The 21,439-nt window shown below is 42.5% G+C and overlaps 1 protein-coding gene across 1 annotated transcript in view; it reads left to right on the top strand.

Moving 5' to 3' along the window:
- Window positions 1–21,439, top strand: part of ADAMTSL1 (ADAMTS like 1) — a 389,822-nt gene that overhangs the window by 257,667 nt on the left and 110,716 nt on the right. The window contains exons 16-19 of the mRNA XM_064290455.1: window positions 3,083–3,293; window positions 12,325–12,504; window positions 18,627–18,780; window positions 19,692–20,817. Coding sequence (XP_064146525.1) covers window positions 3,083–3,293; window positions 12,325–12,504; window positions 18,627–18,780; window positions 19,692–20,817 — 1,671 coding nt within the window. The remainder of the gene's footprint in view (window positions 1–3,082; window positions 3,294–12,324; window positions 12,505–18,626; window positions 18,781–19,691; window positions 20,818–21,439) is intronic.

Genomic DNA, 21,439 nt, shown 5'->3' with positions numbered 1-21,439 from the left:
CTCCTCACCAGCACCCATTGTCCAGTCCAATCCATGTCTGAAGAGTTGGCTTCGGGAATGGTTCCTGTCCTGGGCCAACAGAAGGTCTGGGGACCATGACCACCGGTGTCCTAGTCTCAGTCAGACCATTAAGTCTGGTCTTATAAGAATTTGGGGTCTCCATCCCACTGCTCTCCTGCTCCCTCAGGGGTTCTGTTGTGTTCCCTGTCAGGGCAGTCATCGGTTGTAGCCGGGCACCATCTAGTTCTTCTGGTCTCAGGATGATGTAGTCGCTGGTTCATGTGGCCCTTTCTGTCTCTTGGGCTCGTAATCACCTTCTGTCCTTGGTGTTCTTCATTCTCCTTTGATCCAGGTGGGTCGAGACCAATTGATGCATCTTAGATGGCTGCTTGCTAGTTTTAAGACATCAGATACCACTCTTCAAAGTGGATGCAGAATGTTTTGTTAATAGATTTTATTATGCCAGTTAACTTAGATGTCCCCTGAAACCATGGTCCGCAGACCCCTGCCCCTGCTACGCTGGCGTTAGAAGCATTCGGTTTATCCAGGAAACTTCTTTGCTTTTGGTTTAGTCCAATTGTGCTGACCTCCCCTGTATTGTGTGCTGTCTTTCCCTTCACCTGAAGTAGTTCTTATCTGCTATCTAATTAGGGAATACCCCTCTCCCACCCTCCCTCCCTCCCCGCTCTCGTAACCACAAAAGAATGTTTTCTCAGTTTAAACTATTTCTCAAGTTCTTATAATAGTGGTCTTATACAACATTTGTCCTTTTGCAACTGACGAATTTCACTCAGCATAATGCCTTCCAGATTCCTCCACGTTATGAAATGTTTCACAGATTCCTCACTGTTCTTTATCAATGCGTAGTATTCCGTTGTGTGAATATACCATAATTTATTTATCCATTCATCCATTGATGGACACCTTGGTTGCTTCCATGTTTTTGCTATTGTAAACAATGCCAGGCCTTTCTTCTGCAGTGCCTCTGGGTGGGTTCGAACCACACATCTTTTGGCTAATAGCCTAGCACTTGAGCATTTGTGCCACACAGGGACTCTACTTATGCTAAAAAATGCTAGAGGTCTAAAAATAAGACAGCTTAGAGAGATTCACACAAGGATCTAAAAGAAATATATTTAACTTGCCCTCTCCTATTCATTTAAAATTTTGTGAATATTTATAAGAGGGTTTTCAAGGTACTTCCTGGAGACTACATGATACAATAGGAAGTACAAGGGCTTTGGAGTCAGAGACACCCAGGTTTGAATCCTGGATCCACTGCTTATTAACTCTGGGTCCTTTGGGCAAGTCAGCCTCTTGGATGCTCAGATTCCCTCAACTGTAAAGTGAAGAAAACCAGTAGAACCTGCCTCTTGTTGTGCTGGAGGTAATTAAATGAGTTAATGTGTACAAAGTGCCTACTATGCAAAGTGCCTACTGTGCATAGTTTTTGGAAACTATAGAGCCCTTCTATTTGTTTACTTAAAAAAAAAAAAAAAACCTGTTGCCTTCAGGACCACCCCATAGTTTTCAAGGAGAGCCTGGTGGATTGCAACTGCCAACCTTTTGGTTAGCAGCCATAGCTCTTAACCACTACACCACCAGGGTTTCCATTTGTTGACTTATCAGGTATAAACTATCTAGAAGTGCTGTTATAGACCCTGTGAGTGATACAAAACTGACTCAGATGTCAACCCTGCCTTCAAGAAGTATTCAGTAAGACGCTTGACAGGCAGAATAGTTAAGACAATGGAGAAAGTGATCACTGATTAATACAATGGAGAAAGTGGTCACTGAGGTATGGATACAACCTTGAAATACGGATAGAATTAAGACACGTAGAGATGGAAGGAATTTTGAGGGGCAAGGAGAGGACAAAATGTATTCCAAATTAGGAGTAACAGCTTGAGTAAAGACAGAGCTAGAAAATCACAGGGCATGAATTGAGAATAACAAAGGAGCTCATTACGGATATGGCTTAAACATAAAAAAAAAAAACATAGGGTAGATGAAAGGTGGTTGTGGAAATAGAGGTTGGAAATGTAGTTATATGTCAGAGTAGCAGGAAGCGATTGAGAAGAGTACGCGTTCAGTTTCACAGTCTGATGAAAAACATTAAGTCCAAAGATTTTAAACCAATTTTCAGGGCTGGCTACAAAAGCAAGGCAGGCCCAGCTACCGAAGAATCTATTTTCCATGCTTTTCTTGGCTAACTCCTATTTGTAGAATCTTTGTGTCTCAGATTGTAAACAAAACTTTCCAAAATTGATCGTTAGAGAACACTTCTGACTTACAGTCCAAGCGACTGAGCTTTGTCCTTATCATTCCCATTTCAGAGGCTGGATCAACAGGGAAATGTAGTGGGATTGTTTTTATAGTCCCTTAGCTCACTATAAATGCACTTCTGAAGACCAGCCATTTGGAACCGGGCAGTTCTTGCACTCAACTCCTCTCTGTGTACTTGACTTCTACTTCCAGATAATGAAACTCTCTCTTCACGATTTCCCCTCAAGAGAACTGATCTATTTAGCAGCCTTCACTTTTGTTACATTATCCAGTCCCAGGCAGTGATGATATTTATACATAAGACAGAGACATTTCTATGCTATGATGGAAGTTGGAAGGGAGTTGGAGCCAATGACCTTTCACTTTGAAACCAAAGAAAAATAAGCACAAATTTTTCAGTCGTGCTAAGTTTGGGGGCTGGAGAGATTAACAGAAAGGCTTCTTCTAAACCTGCTATTCGATATGTACTGCCCAGGACCTTTACATAGCCATCCAAGGCGTTATCCATCATATCCTACTTATTTAATGAGGTTTATATATTCTATCAAAGTAGACGTGATTGTGACCATAATGCCCCCATGTTATCATGCTCTCTGCTTTATTCTAAATGAATTCTGGAGCATGAAAGAAGAGGAATGGGCTGTAGGTTTGGAATAGAATTCCCAGAAGATCGTGTGCTGGATCTTTCTACATTCCTAGTGGCGTGTTTTTACTCCATAAGCAATTCTTGATTTCATCAGAAATGTTCTCTACACAGATACTAACAGCTGCTTCTTCCTCTCTGATTTCTTCTCAGGTGGGAAATTGGCAAGTGGAGTCCATGTAGTCTCACCTGTGGGGTTGGTCTGCAGACCAGAGATGTCTTCTGCTCCCACCTGCTTTCCAGGGAGATGAATGAGACAATAATCCTGGCTGATGAGCTATGTCACCAGCCCAAGCCCAGCACTGTGCAGGCCTGTAACCGGTTCAATTGCCCTCCAGCCTGGTACCCTGCACACTGGCAGCCGGTGAGTTCTGGGGTCACTCAGCTTTGGAGCTTTTGTTTGCAGCTGTGATTCCGGACAGGGGACACTCTCTCAGAGTAGCTTTGTCCCATTAAAGGAAAGTTCAAGGTCTGCTCACCTTGTTGGTACTCCCCCAACCTTACTCAAACCCAGATCTTCTAATATAAATACCATGCCTTTCCACTGTACTACACCCAGTAGGATTCAAGCAGTCAAAATGACCCATCTGTCAACCTGAGTATATTCATGACAGAGTTGTCACCAAGAAAAGCAAAAATTAGGAAAATAAGGACAATGTAGTTGGCTGTCTATAAAGCTAAATTTGTTCAGAAATTGTGTCCTTCCTAGATTTTGTAGTGCTTAAAATTCTAAGAAATAAGGATACTAAGTAAGCATGATTTTTTTTTTAAACATCATTACTTAGCAAAATAAAAAGCTAGGTATCTTAAGTCAATTCTCAGGATCTATAAATGCCAAGAGTCTGGGAACGATTGTTCTAAAGCAAGGGTTGGCAAACTGCAGAAAACGGGCCAATTTCAACCCACAGCCAGTTTTTTTAAATGAAGGTTTATTGGGACACAACCATCCTGATTCTTTTACATATTGTCTACGACTGGTTTTGTACTCCAAGGGCCAAGTTGCATGGTTGTGGCAGAGACTATATGGCCTGCAAAGCCTCAAATATTTACTAGCTGTCCCTTTACAGAAAAAAATTTTGCTGCTCTCTATTCTAAAGTATATATTACCATAATAAAAATAAAAACTATTTATTGTATTATCAAACTTTAGGTAAATAATCTTTTCACATGCCTTTGAAAAATACGGCAGGATTTTAGGTGAATAATTTAGATAAAATCTTGTTTTACAATTTCCTTCCCATCAGACCTTTGGAGCGCTAGCAAAGGTCACAGAAAGTAAGCCTGAAAAATGGGGAGATGTAATCCCAGTTTTACTGAAACAGTTTTTCACTCTCAGAAGTGTCTCAATTTGAATGATAAATTCTATAGTCATCCAGCATAGAAGGAGAGGAGATGGCAGCTTACGTACCTTACTGTAGTGCTGTGATGGGGCTGCCATTTGCAGACAGCCATGTGTCCTCCATGCTTCTTCACAGTCAGTTGACAGAGCCTCATCCTTCTTCCTACCCATCTTGGGGCTGTGATTTAGTAAGTCACTCAAGGGCATCAGACAGTAATGAATGACGAAAATACTGACCATTTAAAGCACGCAGAAACAGACACTATTATATTTTCCTTTAGTGCTTAAATACATATGGCTGGTTCACAAATTCCATGCTATTATGTGACGGTTCGTGGTAGTCCAGAGGACATAATGTATTTTAATCATCTATGTACCAGTGGTTTTTTTTTTTTGGATGTACCAGTATTTTCCTAATAAATATATATTATTACACACCTAATTCTAGTTAATCCGCACAAGAATTCAGTGAAAGGTGGTTTGATTACTCTCCTTGTGGGTTTGAGGAAACTGAGGCTCACACAGCTAGCAAATATAGGGTTGACCATCAACCTTTTTTTAGTGACCTTTTCTACGACACCAGACCCTATTTTTGTAGACAGCTATGGCTGAAAGGGCCCTCAGGGATGATATACGAGCCCCCTGTTTGACAGATGAAGTAACTGCGGCCTAGCTGTGTGAAGTGGTTTGCTCAAGGTTGTAATGCATGGACCAGAGCCCAAGTGTCAGGATTTCTAATGCACTGATACTTAGTCACATCTAGTTAGAGTAAGTCATGACCTTTAACTACCCCCACTAGTCCACGCCAACCTTAAAGAGTCAGCCGAAATCAACATCCACTCTTGAAAACAGAGTATCCATAGAGAAAAACATTTTTAAAACATTTTGAAGCTGTTAAGCCCCTGTATTATTAGCCTATGTTGCTACTAGGTATATAGTATGTTCTAGATAAAATGTTTATTAAATGATGAAATGAATGAGTAGATCAAGACTACCTCCCCACAAACCTCCCCACAGGCCCTGAAAATTCTGACACTGTGTTTTACTAATGTTTACTTTATGGCTATACATCATAATATTGACCTGTCAATGAAATTCAGTGAAGCACCAACCTCTTTCAGTAGCCACACGTTACTGAATAGCAGCATCGACCCATCGTGCTCTTTCAGTTTTCAAATACGTGTTATCCACATACGTGTTATTGTTGGTCTATTGCCACCACTACCCCTGCCCACTGTCTCTGAGAGGTAAGCATTTAGATAATATCCTATTTGAAACAGTGGATTTCCAAAGAGCCAATTATTCTTTTATTTTTTTTATGTACCTTGGGTCTGTTAAGACAGGAATTTATTTTGAAAGCTTTTTCTATTTCCTTCCATTAGGAAAAAGCCTTTGGGAATGAGCCAGATATAAGTCCATTTTTCAGATCAAAAAACTAACAGGAAACAGCTCTTTGAAGTTCATCCCATGAGCCAGTGATGACACTTTAATAGAACTTTTAAAAAGTATCTCATTACATACCCAATACTTAATGATCGTAGAAAGGTATTCAAACATAACAAATATGGAACATAGAAAGTGAAAGCTACCAGTGATTCTATCCTCCAGAGAAAACCCGTTAAGAGTTTGGTGCATAGGACCTGTTTTAAGAATCCTCAGTCACTTTTAGGAATGTCTCTAGAACTGGAGGGAAAAGAATAGGGTATTCTTAATACATTATTTCCTAGACTCCTTCTTTAATTAAACTTTATCAGACCACTTGTTAAAAGAAAGGAAGTCATTGTTGATGCTCCCGGAGAGAGCTAGAGAAAAATGTAGAAAGAAATTATAACTCACAAAAAAAAGACCAGACTTACTGGCCTGACAGAGACTGGAGAAAGCCCTAAGAGTATGGCTCTCGGGCACCCTTTTAGCTCAGAAATGAAGTTACTCCTGAGGTTCACCCTTCAGCCAAAGATTAGACAGGCCCATAAAACAAAATGAGGCTAAAGGGGCACACCAGCTCAGGGGTAAGGACTAGAAGACAGGAGGGGACAGGAAAGCTGGTAATAGGGAACCCAAGGTTGAGAAGGAGAGAGTGTTGACATGTCATGGGGTTAGTAATCAGTGTCACAAAACAATATGTGTACTGTTTAATGAGAAGCTAGTTTGTTCTACAAACCTTCATCTAAAGTATAGTAATAAAAAAATTTATTCCCTCTCCACCCTTGAAATTATACAAATTATTTTCATCATCTGCTTCCTCAATTAGAAAAAGGAAGAAAATTAACAAACATTTTTGTCCTTACTACCAAAATTCACTAAGAAGATCTAACTCAACAGCTTGATTCCGAGAACAGATTTTATTCAGCTACTTATTTTTGGAGCATTTATTTATATTAAATAGAAGTACATATGCCTCATAAAATATTTAGAAAAAGAAAATTTTAGCCATCAAGCATTGAAGAGATCTATATTCCTAAAATCCATTTTACTAGTGAAGCACCTAAAATGTCAGTCGTTGGGTAACAGAAATTTCGGGAACATGTTCTTTATGTCTGATTGATTCAGTGGAACCCATAGGGAATTTGACTGTGAATTATAAGAAAAGAATTAAAAGTTGTTTGATGTCATTTCAAGGTTTAGGGGATAATGATTTTGTGAGTCAGCCATTACTTTTCTCATAGAAAAATACATTGCATTTTTACTATAGTGTAAATATTTATGGATCATATCAAAACATCACATACCTCCAGCATCAGTTATAAAATGTCACCCTACTGTTCATTTCATACCCTGGCCACTTTCTTCCTAGAAACCAAGCAAGTCATTAATTTTAAAAGAAAGAAAAAAAGGAGAAAGGATGTGGAAAAGAAAAGCTAGGGATGGATTTATTCAACCCTAGTCTCTTACTATAGATATAACAATATCATACTGGGAGAAAGTTTTGAATGCAGTTCTCAAGCACTTAATATGATGACTGCTTCTTTTTATAACATTGCTTTAAACAGTGGAATAATTAGATTGTTTTATGATTCTAAGAGAAAATGAGATACCTTAGAGTCCCAATAGACTACCTCCCATTCTCAGAACAGGCGTTGACTTTCCAGTCATTGTGCCTTTGTTCCTGCTGTTTTGAGTGTTGAAATTTTCTTCACTTCACATTTGTTGAAATCCTATGTGTATATTCCTCCAGGCTTACATAAATGACATCTGTATGAAGCCTTCTCACATCTGCCCAAACTAAAGTAATGCTTGAGTCGCCCATGCTCCCCTAAACTGTTGTTTATGTGTCTGTTTTAATGTTTACCATCTCCTGCCTTGTATCACTGTTGATTGTGTATATGTCTTTCTTTTCCCCTAGACTGTAAGGTCCTTAACACTAAAAAAGTATCTTTCTCACTGAATCATTTTTTAAAACACCTAGTTTGGTATCTTGTATATTACAGATGCTTAGTAAATACTTACTAAATTACATTGAAACAAACCCATGACCCCTCTCTGCTCACCAGAATTGGTCATCTAGAATCGTTTCCTTTTCCAAAACAGGATACACCTCTAATTTATAGCAAACAAATGAGTATTTTGTTTTTAAGGCTCTCACAGTAAGACACTATTTATCTTTTGCTAACCTCACCAGCTAACAAATGGAAATTTCTCTGAAAATTACATTCACTAAATATTTAGGGTATGTGCTAGAAGCAGAGTAATTGAGACAGACCTAGTCCCTGCTCTGATGGGGTTTAGAGACTGTCTAAATCAATCCCCTTCAACTTAATTTATTCATTCACAAATTTGTTAAATAAAAGCCATGGACCAAGCATGGTTCTATAGCAGTGAACAAGAGAAGTAAAATCCTGTTCTTAGTGGAACTAATAGTTTAATGGGAGGTAATTTCTAAAAAGGAAGAGAGCTGTTAAATAAAATTAGATAATGGCATAGAGACTGATTCACCTATTCTAGTTAAGAAGGTTAGGGATGGCCTTACCAAGCAGATGACAATGGAATTGAACTTGAATAATTGGAAAGACTCAGCCACATGAAGATCTAAGGAAATAGTGCACCAAGTAGAAGAGTAAGTGCAAAGGCCCTGAGGCAGGAACAAGCATGGCATGTTCAAGGAACAAAAAGATCAATGTGACTGAAATATACAGGGACAGGGGAAAGTTGTACAGTATGAGATTGCAGAGGTAGACAAAGACCAGAACATTTGGCACTTTCAAGGCAGGGTTAGAGGAGTTTGAATTTTATTCTAATTACAAGGGGAAGCCATTGGAAGGTTTTAAGCATGGGAATTACATGATCTGATTTATGCTTTAAAGACATCATTCTTGCTACTATGTGGAAAGAATGGACTACAAGGGAGTAAGAGTGATGTGCTGAGTATCTTCCATTGCTCCTCTAGATCCACTCCCCATCCTTCTCTACCTGTGCCTCAGGAGGCTGACACACATAGACTGATTCAGTAAGCTCCCTTGCCCTCTCGTTTTGGTATTCAATCAATGGGGCACTTTTTCAGACTGTCAGGAGGGAGGAACTTTCTTCAAATTATCTTGTTCAAATTGTCATTTATATCCTGCTGGGACCTGACTGATGAAACTAGAAACTGGGAGACTGGTCAGGCAGCTTGCAGTAGTATAGGCAAGAGAAGATGGCATTTATTTTAGATGAGCTATTTTAGAATGCTGGTCCCCAACCTGGGTATTTGTTTATTTCTGAATGACATTTATTTTTGAAGTAAAGCATATTTATTTTGTAGGTAACCCTGGCAGTGTATACTCATGGATTGGGTGTAAGGGGAGAGGTGATGAGAAAAAGAAAAATCTCAGAGGTGTTGCCTAAGTTTTTGTCCTGGATGAGGCACCATTAAATGAATGAAATGACTAAGAAAGGAGCAGATTGAGGGTGAGGTTGGAAGGGTAGACTCAAGAGTTCCATTTTAAACATAATTAGGTCAAGATGTCTATTTACAGTTAAGTGACATGTTGAGTAGGCATAGAAGAGAGGCCAAATCTTAAGATTTAAATTTTTGATTCATCAGTACACATTTGTTTCAGATAATTGTAGTTTCAACAAAATTAATTTCAGTAATTCATAGAATGGGAAGAATTACAATGAACACAGTGCCTAAGTTGGGCAAATCCTTAGGAAATCAGTGATTCACATGGTTAGTTGTCTAGTTATTAAAAAAAAAAAAAGGTCTAAGGAGGGACTAAGTAATAACAGGTTATAACTAGTCTGACTATAGAATCACTAGTTGGTTAGAAGTGAGAATTTGACAGAAATAAAAGAAGGGTGAACCTAAGGAATCAAATCATGCAACCAACTATAAAACCAAATTTAAAACCTTAGTTATCCATAGTTAACAAGAAGAGTTCTGCTAAGTAACTAGCAAATTTAAATTAAGTTAGCCACTAATTTAAATTTCCCTCAACCACCAACTTCATTTCCACAAACATTTGAGGGCTTATGTTTGCAGAAGGCACTGGACTAAATAATGGGAGTACAAAATGAATTAAAGAAGTGAAATCCTTTAAGATTTTCTCAACTGCTACTGAATAAGGGCTAAAACAAAAGAATTGCTTCTCTAATAAATGAAAATGCCAGGGAGTCTCCACAGAGAAGCCAAAGGTCTGGGCTACTCACAGCTTGCGTCATTGGCTCTAAGACCCTAGATTGGTCCTTAAAGAAGGCAAAGCACACACTAGATAACCCCTTGGAAGAAACTGTTTGGATCTGTGGTGAATAACAACTGGGCTGTAGACCACCATGTGTAGTCCATTCCACCCTCCGCCCCAGGTTCATGACGTACCCTGAGAGATGTGTTCAAACGTAGCCTTTCAACTCAGAAATCAAATATTGAGAGAAAACGCTTTCCAGGGCCGCCACCACAATGTGGATGAACTATTTTAGAAGGCTGGTCCTCAACCTGGATCATGGACCAGCTTTTGCCAGTCAGAGATGGTCACCAGGACTGAGTTGCAAAGCACTGCCCCTCCTGTGGGATGAGAGACCAGGCATTCTGCAGGCTTGCTGTTTATGAAGCATGGGACCCTTAGCACAAAGTAGCAGCTAGAGCACCCTCCGCTGGTTCAGTAAGCAGAGAGGAGAGACAAGTCTAGTCTGGGCTGTTCTCCCAGCCGTACCCACAACCCCCAGCCCAAAGCATGGTGCTTGGTAGAAGCTCAGTAAATGTTGCACTGAATGGAAATAAGCCAATTCTGTGTGGCCTTAGGTCACTTTATGTCTCTGAGTCTCAGTTTTTTAATCTGTAAAGTGAGGATAAGACCTGCCTCATAAGGTGATTTCACCTTTTTTGTTAGTTGTCTTTTATTCAATGCGTAGATAGTTGATCCCAGCCGTATTGAGTCACATAAAAAATGGGACTCAATGAGGTTATTTTCATTTCAAATTCTAAAAATAAAAATTTTTTTAATGCAAGAAAAGATTTATTACCACTGGTTTGGATGGTTTGAAAGGTTCTAGCTTTGAAAGGCCTAACTTGACAAAGTTGAAAGCTTTTCTAACTTCATTATTCAGTAGCTCTGTGACCTGATGCCATTCACAGCTGCAAACAAAGGGCATATTCGCTCCAGTGGGGTCTCTAGCAGAGAACTCTCTGGGCCCCAGGGGCGTTATTGCAGAGAGATTGTTCTCAGCCCTGGCTACACAGTGCAATTACCTGGGGAGCTTAAAAAAACACAAACTGATATCTGGGACCCACCTCTCAGAGTTTCTTACTTAATTGGTCTGAGGTGAGACCTAGGCCTCAGTACTTTTAATAGCTCCCCAAGTGATGTTAAAGTACACCCGGTGCTGAGACCCACTGATACCTCAGCAGCATTCTGACTATACTCAAGGATGTGTTGTCACCGCCCTAAGACTATGGGCAAAACCCCCTTGCAGTTCTGAGTATAACCTCCTGAGCGTAGCCCACAGCGAGCTCTGAGAGAGGAGCACCATTGCAGGAGCCAATCCTCCAACACAGACTCTCAGCGACTCATAGGGACCCAATAGGACAGAGTAGAACTGCCCTGTAGGGTTTCCAAGGCTGTAAATTTTACAAAAACAGACTGCCACATCTTTCTCCCGCAGCGCAGCTGGTGAGTTTGAACTACTGTCTTTTTGCCTATCACAATCCAAGACGGAAGCCTGAATTTCAGACATCGTGTTCTCCAGCCAGCAAGGAGGGGAAAGGGCAGGGAAAAGATGCCACACTCTCTTAGCAGGCACTTCCTTGAAATTCCACACAGCCCTTCCATGGTCACATGGCCATGTCTATTTTAAATGGAGGTTGGCAGGTATTGTCTTTATTCAGAAAAATCATGTACCCAGCTAAAAATTAGGGGCCCTTTTACCAGGTCTTTGGAAACAGCTAACAGCCTGTGCTGCAGGGTTAACCCCCATGCAGCTAGATTATAACTGTTAAGTTACATATGAACAACGTGTTTGAGGTGCTGCTTAAAAGCCCTGAAATGAGACCATTTTTCTTACATCCTAAATTCAGTGGATATGGCTTCCACTGCCCTAAGAGATCACTGACCGTGCAAGAAATGGATTCCAAGGGAGCTCTTCTGAAATCAAGGCCCTAAATCAAATGACTGCCCGGTGTGGTAGAGTGGGTGCTTAGATTTAAGAAAGAGCTGTCTTCTTTGCAGATTAATACCTCCAGATTTATGCTATGGCAGGAGCTTGCTCTGGTTCATTCTGGAAGCAGCATAGGTTATTTTCACTGGATCGTAAATATGTTTAACACTCTAATCTATTAACCTTTTAAACCAATTATCTTGCAAATCATAGTTCCAAAGCTAAAAAAAAAAAAAAAATTTAAAGGCCCTTGAAATTCCTGGATGCTCTAGTTAAATACTTGGGACTAGGCATAGAGTGTGTAGATCTTGCTACAAAATTCATTTAAGAGAAAGAAAACAAAATTCTTTGGGCTAGTTCCTGATTTTTTCTTCTTTTTCAATTATTTCTTTTTTCACTCTCAACAAAAGGCTAAGTGAAGATAAGACTCTGTGGTCAGAACAGCCTACTTTCCTGGGTTAGGTTGACTTTCTCTTCCTTCCTTCCCCAGTGTTCCAGGACATGTGGAGGGGGCATTCAGAAACGTGAGGTTCTGTGCAAGCAGCGCATGGCTGATGGTAGCTTCTTGGAGCTTCCTGAAACCTTCTGTTCAGCCTCAAAACTGGCCTCCCAGCAAGCCTGCAGGAAAGATGACTGCCCCAGCGAGTGGCTTCTCTCTGACTGGACAGAGGTATGTACGTTCCTCAGAAGGAGAGTGTGGATGAGATGTAAGAGGAAAAGAAGGTGCCCCCAAACTATACATTCGAAAGTTGAGAACAGAATTGAACAATCCTTCGAACATTATGGAGCAGTACTCTTGTAGCCATTTTATACCATAGAGTGTAATTGGCTTTAAACTAGGCTACAGGGACCTGAGCTAAGGAGTCAGCCCTTGCCCAGTGTCTTACTTTGCTAATGCTGCTATGACAGGTATATCACAAGTGGGTGGTTAAAAAACGGAAATTTATTTTCTCACAGTTTAGGAGGCTAGAAGTCCGAATTCAGAGCGCCAGCTCTGGGGGAAGGCTCTCCCTCTCCTCTCAGGGGGAAGCTCTGTAGACCTGGCGTTCTTTGATTCCTTGGCTATCTCCATAGGCCATATTCTTCCCCACCATTTGTACTTACTTCTCTGTGCCTGATCTACACTTTTTATACCTCAAAAGTGAATGAGTTCAAGACACACCTTACACTGATGTGGCCTCTTTAACATAACAAAGTAAATCCAATTTCCAAATGGGATTACCACCACAGGTATAAACCCATTGCCCTAGATTCTGACTCATAGTGACCCTGTAGAATAGAGTAGAACTGCCCCATAGGATTTCCAAGGCCGTAATCAAATGACGTATTGCACGGGGCAAATCTGCTGCAAAAAACCTCTTTCAAGTGTCAAAGAGCAAAGATGCCCCTGACCCAAGGTGCGCCTGACCCAAGCCATGGTATTTTCAATTGCCTCATATGCATGCAAAAGCTGGACAATGAATAAGGAAGACTGAAGAAGAATTGATGCCTTTGAATTATGGTGTTGACGAAGAATATTGAATATACCATTGGCCTCCAGAAGAAGGAACAAATCTGTCTTGAAAGAAGCACAGCCAGAACGGTCCTTAGAAGCGAGGATGGTGAGACTTCATCTTACATATTTGGGACATGTTGTCAGGAGGGACCAATCCCTAGAGAAGGACATTATGCTTGATAAAGTAGAGGGTCAGCAAAAAAGAGGAAGACCCTCAACCAGACAGATAGACATAGTGGCTGCAACAATGCACTGGAACATAGCAATGACTGTGAGGATGGCGCAGGACCGGGCAGCATTTCAGTCTGTTCTATGTAAAGCCACAGCACAGTGAGTCGGAACCGACTCGATGGCACCTAACAACAACAATATTTATGGATGCAGGCTGTTAAATCTTGCTCCTAGCAGTGCAGCTGGTAAGTTCAAACTGCCGACCTTTTTGTTAACAGCTGAGCACTTAACCACGCACCCCCAGGATTTACAACACATATTTTTGTGAGACACATTCAATCCGTAATACTCAGCAATGGAAACATGGGATTGTAAAGGGGCAGGATTCTGTTCAAGACTCTGGGTTCTTCTTCCTCTTTCTCCATACCCCTACCCGACCGCCCTGCACCTCTTACTCCCAGATGTTTTTAGTCTCTACTCAGGAAGGGCAAAGCCTTCCTAGTTCTTCTCTTCCAAGTTGCTGGACAATAAAGAACATGATTTATTAGGAAAAGGATGCCAAGGAAATCCTGCCTCTTTCCTGTCAGTTTCCTGGCTCTAAAACTTCAACAACTTCCCAGCAAGAGAAGTTGATTTCCCCTGCTGCCCTGAATTTTGAGAGGTGATTGCATCAGCATTCACTATTCGTGACTTTACCTCATAAATTAGGGTGAAACCCTGAACTTTCCTCTTTTTGTAACTAGTTCCTGTTCTAAAGCTAGCATATATTAATTATTTACACCCACCTTCAATTTATTTGTCTCCAGTTGTCAAAAACTTAAATGCACAGGGAAGCACCGAAAATGAGTGTAATGGAATGTATTTATTGCGAGTAGATACGATTCTAATCAGGCATTGTCAACCTAGAAAGTATCAGGAAGGTGCTCCAAAGAGGGGATAGTGAAAACGGTTTATATAGGTCATTGCCACGTTCATTTCTCAGGAGATAGCATCGGAACACGTACAGGGTTCCAGGGTCGGTCGGTTATAGAAACAGAGTCACGAAGGACATGCTATGCATTTTCCGGTCAGACCCTGGGTTTCCCACTCCCAGAAACTGGGTACACATAGCTGATTCTCTGAAAGAGCCAATGCCCAAGGCCAAAGGAGTTCCACTTTTTTTTTTAGTAATAGGCTATTGTTTGACTTGACGGTGACTTGAAGGTTCAAAAGGGCACCTACAGGGCAGGTAGCCTCAGTAGGTCACACAAAGTTCATGAACCTGGAAATCTGGATTCTAGGAGAATTAAAACTGTTTCTCAAAGTCCTTACTACTTCTTCAAGTGCCCATCAACTCCCCCGGCATCGTAAGCCTTATCTTCCATAGAGAAGTCCCACCAAAATTAATTACCTGGCAAGCAAATTTAGCCAAGGACAGAATCATTAAGCCTGAAGTTAAAATCTCTGTCAAAACCTGATTTAAGACTTTGCCCTTTCTTTTTACATAAGTGTTTCAATTGGCCTCGCTGACCCCATTGCCTTCTTTGTATGATATACAGCTCACAGCATGAATCTGCTGCTGGTTGGAACACATCACAGAGACATTACTTCCACAGATGGGAAAACTGCCTCTGAAAATTAAGATACCAGCGCTTTAAACATAGGTGCTTAGAATCCTTGCCCCATTGAATATCAACCCATGTGGAATTCTGTCTGATGGGCCTACTAAGGGCATTGCAATTGAGAGTTAACCCACATTGCCATAAACCCATTGCCTTTGAGTCGATTCTGACTCATAGTGACCCTATGGGATACAGCAGAACTGCCCCCAGAGGGTTTCCAAGGCTGTAATTTTTATGGGAGCAGACTGCTACATCTTTCTCCCACAGAGCAGCTGGTAGGTCAAGCAGCCGTGCGCTTAACCACTGCCCTGCTAGGTCTCCTCCCATATTACCATAGGTTTTGTAATTTGGCAGTAAAATTGCCTTCTGGTGAAATCTTTCGAATGTCTCAGGACAGAAGGGAATAATTACATTTTCATATTTTAGACACAATGTCACTTCAGTAGGATAATAGATTAAAAGAGTGGAGTGAGTGTGTGTGTGGTGTGCATGGACATGTTAGTGACAGTTTTTCCATGGGAATGTTCATTTGGGACATGGCATTATACATGAAAAAAATCATGGTAAAAATAGCAGTGCAGGAAAGAGCACTACTATATTTGCCAAGTGGGTCTAGATGAAGACATTCACTCAATGGAGCCTTGTAAAAACTATTGCTTTGCTAAATCTGTCAGGTGATAGTATGCCATACGTGGGATGCTGAAGAAGGGAATTGTATGCGTTATGATTGTCTTCCCATGTTCCTGGAGTCTGCGACCTCTGGAGCATATGGGGCACAGAGAATTTAGAAAATGTTCTTTTCAACCTGCAAATTCAAAGGAGAGACCCTTGTGATTGGGCACTAAGGAAAAAAGACTGCTAAACTGAGGCCCCAGTAAGCAAAGCAGCCCTTTAGAACAGTATGGTGTATAATTAGGAATTCAGACTCAAAGACAGGTAAACCTAGGTTCAAATCTTGATTCTACCACTTACTGACTGTGTAATCTTAGGCTTAATTACTTAACTTTTCTAAGGAGTCTTGGTGACGTGGCAGTTAAGCACTCAGCTGTTAACAGAAAAGTTGGTAGTGAGAACCCACCCAATCACTCTTTAGGTGAAAGACCTGGTGATCTGCTCCCTTAAAGATTACACGGTAGAAAACCCTTTGGGGCAGTTCTACTGTGTCACATGGCATTGCTCGGAGTCAAAAATTGACTTGACATGCCTAACAACAACAATAACAACAGGCTTTACTTTGCTCATCTGTAAAATGGTGATGATAATACTGCCCCCCATGTATGGCTATTGGGAGGCTTAAACTAAATGATGCATATGAAGTCTTTTGTGTCTAGTAAAAGTTAACTTTTATTATTGTTACGATTCTCTTCCATTCCTGCTCATTGTCAGGAAAAGAGAAAATAAAAGGAAGTAATTACATTGACTGGCTGGACCTAGGACCAAAACCTAGCTTCTCAAAGGCTTCGCTGATCTTCCTCAAGGAAGAAGTTACATTTTGGAAACTAGGAGTAGTCAAAGGAGCCCTGATGGCACAGTAGCTAAGCTCTCAGCTGCTAACCGAAAGGTCAGTGGTGTGAACCCACCAGTCACTCTGGGGGAGAAATGTGACAGTCTGCTTCCTTAAAGATTACAGCCGTGGAAACCCAACGGGATGGTTCTGCTCTGGTCTATAGGGTAGCTTTGAGTTGGAATGCACTGTACAGCACACAACAACACCACCAGGAGTAGTTAGTCATTATCCAAGGAATGTTATTAGATTCTGAGCTATCTGAGTTGATGAATGGAAATTCCAAACACTGGGGAGGAACTGGGACGGAGAGAAGTAATCACCAAATCCATGGGTTTAAACTCAAGCTGGTGCCATACAAAAATGTACCTGGGGGTGTTCGCAAAGACTCCACGTGGACCCTGTCATCCAAATGGCCATTCCCTTGGCTCTCTGGCTGAGATGAGACATACATTCCACATCCCCTGCAAGGCTCCCCTTGGAGAAAGGAAGACCTGGATGATGTATGGGTGTTTTCATCCTCAACTATCTGGGCTCCATCTCATGGTTACTGCACAGAATTCCTCAGAGACAAAACTAAGCCAAAGTCTCTTTAAGCACTTCAGATAAAATTACTTTCAGATTCTATGCCGAGAGCAAGACCTCTCAAAAGGCCATACCGCTTTTCTGTAAAAGGAATTCTTCTATCTCCTGAAAGAGTTGGCTATTAAATATTTTTAAGTCATATTTTTATGGAAGTTGTTCCCCCAGAAAAATATGAAAGAAATTAAAGTCAGGATAGTTAGAGCTAGAAGGAGGTTAGAAGATCTGTAGCCTAGTTGTTTTTTAAAAACTTAAAGCCACAGGACCCTTTTTTAAATGAAAAGTTACTGTGAAGCCAAGAATCTAAACCAGGTAAAATCAGAGCTGTTTTGGTTAAGGTGTGGGTAGGACCAGTTCTCTAATGGCTGGGCTCTCCACCACCTGAGAAGCCCCTGAATTTCTTCCTCAACATAGTTAAAGAGCACAGTTTGAAAACCATTGTTCTAGCCCAGGTTCCCCATTTTAGAGATACGGAAACTGAAGCTAGAGAAAGAGCTTGACCAAAGTCATGAACAGATCTGCAGACCTGCAGCCTAATTATTTTCCCTTTTTTGACTTGGCAGCACTGAATTAAACATGCTTTAAAATTTTTCAGGCTCTTCACCTCCATCTCACCTGATCCCTGGATTTGGTGCTGTCATTTACAGTAAAAGAAATGACGGGTAGCATCTGGAATCCACTATCAGGGAGCAAAAGCAATGAGTTTGATTCTTATCCCCGTCTCTTGCATCTTAAAGTTCCTTCAAGGCAGTGTATCACAGCAACATTGCCCAGAATAGTGTCACTTCAATGTGTAGGCATATAACACTTAAAAATGTAATTTTCGTTTTTCTTTTAAACTGTCATTTTTCAAGTTAATGTGGCACGCTGCCATGACCCTAGTTCAGGTCTTTATCATCTCAATCCTGGACTACTGTGAAAGCCTCCCTAACTGATGTCCCGGCCTCCCATCCATCTCCTACTCCTGTCCCTCCCATACACTGTTGCCGGGTTAACCTTCTCAAAACACCTCTTTCATCATGTCACTCCTCCCCTCAATGGCTCCTCATTGCCCTATGGACCAATTCCAACCTCCTGTCTAGAGATTAAAGGTCTCCAAATCTGGCCCCAAGCTACCTCTCGAGCTCCTGGCTCTCTTGATTTGGTCCCTCTAGGGTGTCGCTATGAGTCAGAATTGACTCAAAGGCAACAGGTTTGGTTTGTTTGTTTTTTGTTCCATCAAACTGGTTTAGTTCCAACTCCAAGCTTGCCTTGGACTTCTACACTGAACTCTACCTTTGTTCTAGCTGTTTCCCTGCCTCATATGCTCAACTCTGTGTTTCTACACCTACCCAGACACCACCCATATTTAAGACCTAGGTCAGGAAATGCCTAAAGTGCCTACCATTTGCCTCTGGCTCCCTGAATTTACATGCATTTGGCCTTTCTTTCCCCACCAGTGTTCCACGAGCTGCGGTGAGGGTACCCAGACTCGCAGTGCCACCTGCCGGAGAGTGCTGAAAACTGGGGTCTCAACTATTGTCAATTCCACCCTGTGCCCACCTCTGCCTTTCTCTTCCTCCATCAGACCCTGTATGCTGGCACCCTGTGCAAGTGAGTACATCAGAGCTCTGGGAATGAGGAGTAGGAACCCACAGAGCAGCAGCCACAGCCAGGCAGTAGCCTGTCCTAAACCCAAGACCAGTGGGAGACTGTCAGGCATAGAGCCCCATGGAGGGCTGCAGGCTGGAGAGCTCCACTGGAGACAGAAAAGGAATCTTAAATTACACGTAGCCAGGTTGAATTCTCTTCTCCACTGGAAAAACAGCTTGTAGGGGGTAGAGCAAAATTCACTTGCTGGCATGTGACGATCTGGAAGCTGAAGGCAGCCTATTGCTAATGAAGTCTAATGTTAACCACTCTGGGGTTTTAAACTACTCCAAACAGGTTTGTTCTGTTCAATATGAATCCCCAGAATTATAACACTTCTGGGCTGTCTTCACCAGGTACGTTAGGGCCCCAGTGCTTTGCAGAACAGAAAAGGTAAACATTGAATGGGGACATTCTTCTTCCCTTTGATCTTTGCCTCTTTTTATGATGCTGGTTTCTATTTTTTTTTTTTAATCCTTCTAATAAGAGGAACTGCCTTCTCTCAAGGTCCCTTCTATCTAGAACCCTGAATCTCAGCTTTAGGGGTAGAGAGGGCCAGCAGAGTGATAAGCGGGCTGCCCCACTGCACCTCATTAGTTCTCCAGTTTTTGATTGTAGCAGCAGCTTCATGGTGCACAGCTGGTAGCCAGTTCTTCCCATAAAACAGAAGGCGGTAAATGACTGCACTAGGCAAAGGAAGCTCTGGAGAGCTTTCTTTACCTCTTCTCTCTTGGGCCCTCCATCTCTCTTTCTCTTCTCTTTGCCCTTTCCTTTTCCCTCTCTCTTGTCTCTGCCTCTCAGGCTTGTTTTTCTCTGTTCTCTCCTTCTCTTTCCATCTATCTGGCACCCCTTTCATTTTGCTCCTTTCATTCCAGAGCCTGGCCGGCCGTCCACAAAGCACAGCCCTCACATCACAGCCGTGAGGAAGATATACATCCAGACACGCAGGCAGAGGAAGCTGCACTTCGTCGTGGGAGGATTCGCATACCTGCTTCCCAAGACCTCAGTGGTGCTCCGATGTCCCACACGAAGGTTCCGCAAGCCCCTCATCACCTGGGAGAAAGACGGCCAGCACCTTATCAGCTCCGCTCATGTCACGGTGGCCCCTTTTGGCTACCTGAAGATCCATCGCCTCAAGCCCTCTGACACAGGCATCTATGCCTGTTCTGCAGGGCCAGCCCGGGAGCAGTTTGTGATTAAGCTCATTGGAGGCAACCAGAAACTTGTGGCCCAACCCTTGAGCCTGAGAAGTGAGGAAGAAGCCCTCACAGTGAGGAAAGCCAGCCCAAATGAGGCCCTGCGGGCCCACAAACACCAAAATGGAATCTTCTCCAATGGCAGCAAGGCTGAGAAACGGGGCCTCGCTGCCGACCCAGGAAGCCGCTATGATGACATTGTCTCCCGGCTACTGGAGCAAGGGGGCTGGCCTGGAGAGCTCCTTACCTCCCGGGAGGTCCAGGACTCTACAGAAAGGAACGCATCTTCGGAGGAGGATCAGAATGCTGAGCAGGCCCTTCTGCACCTTCCCTTCACCATGGTGACTGAGCAGAGGCGCCTGGACGACATCCTCAGGAACCTCTCCCAGCAGCCCGAGGAGCTGCGTGACATCTACAGCAAGCATCTGGTGGCCCAACTGGCCCAGGAGATCTTCCGCAGCCACCTCGAGCACCAGGATATGCTTCTCAAGCCCTCCGAGCGAAGGATTCCGCCTGTGGCCATCCCCCCTCACAAACACGTATCTGGCTTCAGCAGCTCGCTCCGCACCTCCTCTTCTGGGGAAGCCGGAGGCAGCTCTCGCCGGCCACACCGCAAGCCCACCATCTTGCGAAAGATCTCAGCTGCCCAGCAGCTCTCGGCCTCTGAGGTGGTCACCCATCTTGGGCAGACTGTGGCTCTGGCCAGTGGAACCCTGAGTGTCCTTCTGCACTGTGAGGCCATAGGCAACCCAAGACCAACCATCAGCTGGGCCAGGAATGGAGAAGAGGTTCAGTTCAGCAACAGGTGAGCCTCGTAGGTACCTGGTCTTGGAAGCGATGAGAAGAAGGGAGGGGCAAGGAACTACAACTTGCCCAAGTCACCCCACTCATACTTCTTTCAAGGTGTTCCAGTGGTAGGGCTTAGAGCACTGGGCCCAGGGATAAATCCTAGGTCTCAGGCCCTCTTTCAGTACTGGTAAACTTCTGGAACAGAGACAGGTCATTTAATTTCTGTAAACTCTATGGTTTCATCTTTATACGGTGATAGTAATACTGGCTACCCACCCCCATCCTCATAGGGTCCAAATATTGAGATACTCTCTGTATAGCTTTGAATTTGGGGCAGAAAGATACCATTCCAGACCAAGGCATCATATTATGTTACCATTCCATGAGATTAACCATTGAAAATCTTCAGCACCAGGACACTGTCTCCATGTGTGGTGTTCCAGGGCTGGGGAGAGATTGCAGCCAGCATATGCTGCTCCCTGGGGGTAAACTGTCCTCTGTCTGGACCGGACAAGGCTGTTTGTTCCAGAAAGCTCTTATTCCTAGTTGGACCTGTGACCGATTATTCTAATATCTTTTGGTGGCTTGCTTATTTTATTTAGTGTTTTGTTGTGTCATTATGGGGATGACAGCACATA

This window comes from Loxodonta africana, chromosome 9, assembly GCF_030014295.1.
Source record: "Loxodonta africana isolate mLoxAfr1 chromosome 9, mLoxAfr1.hap2, whole genome shotgun sequence".
NCBI classification, from domain to species: domain Eukaryota; kingdom Metazoa; phylum Chordata; class Mammalia; order Proboscidea; family Elephantidae; genus Loxodonta; species Loxodonta africana.
The sequence above is the reverse complement of the archived record's forward strand: the minus strand, read 5'-3'. Positions and strand labels throughout refer to the sequence as shown.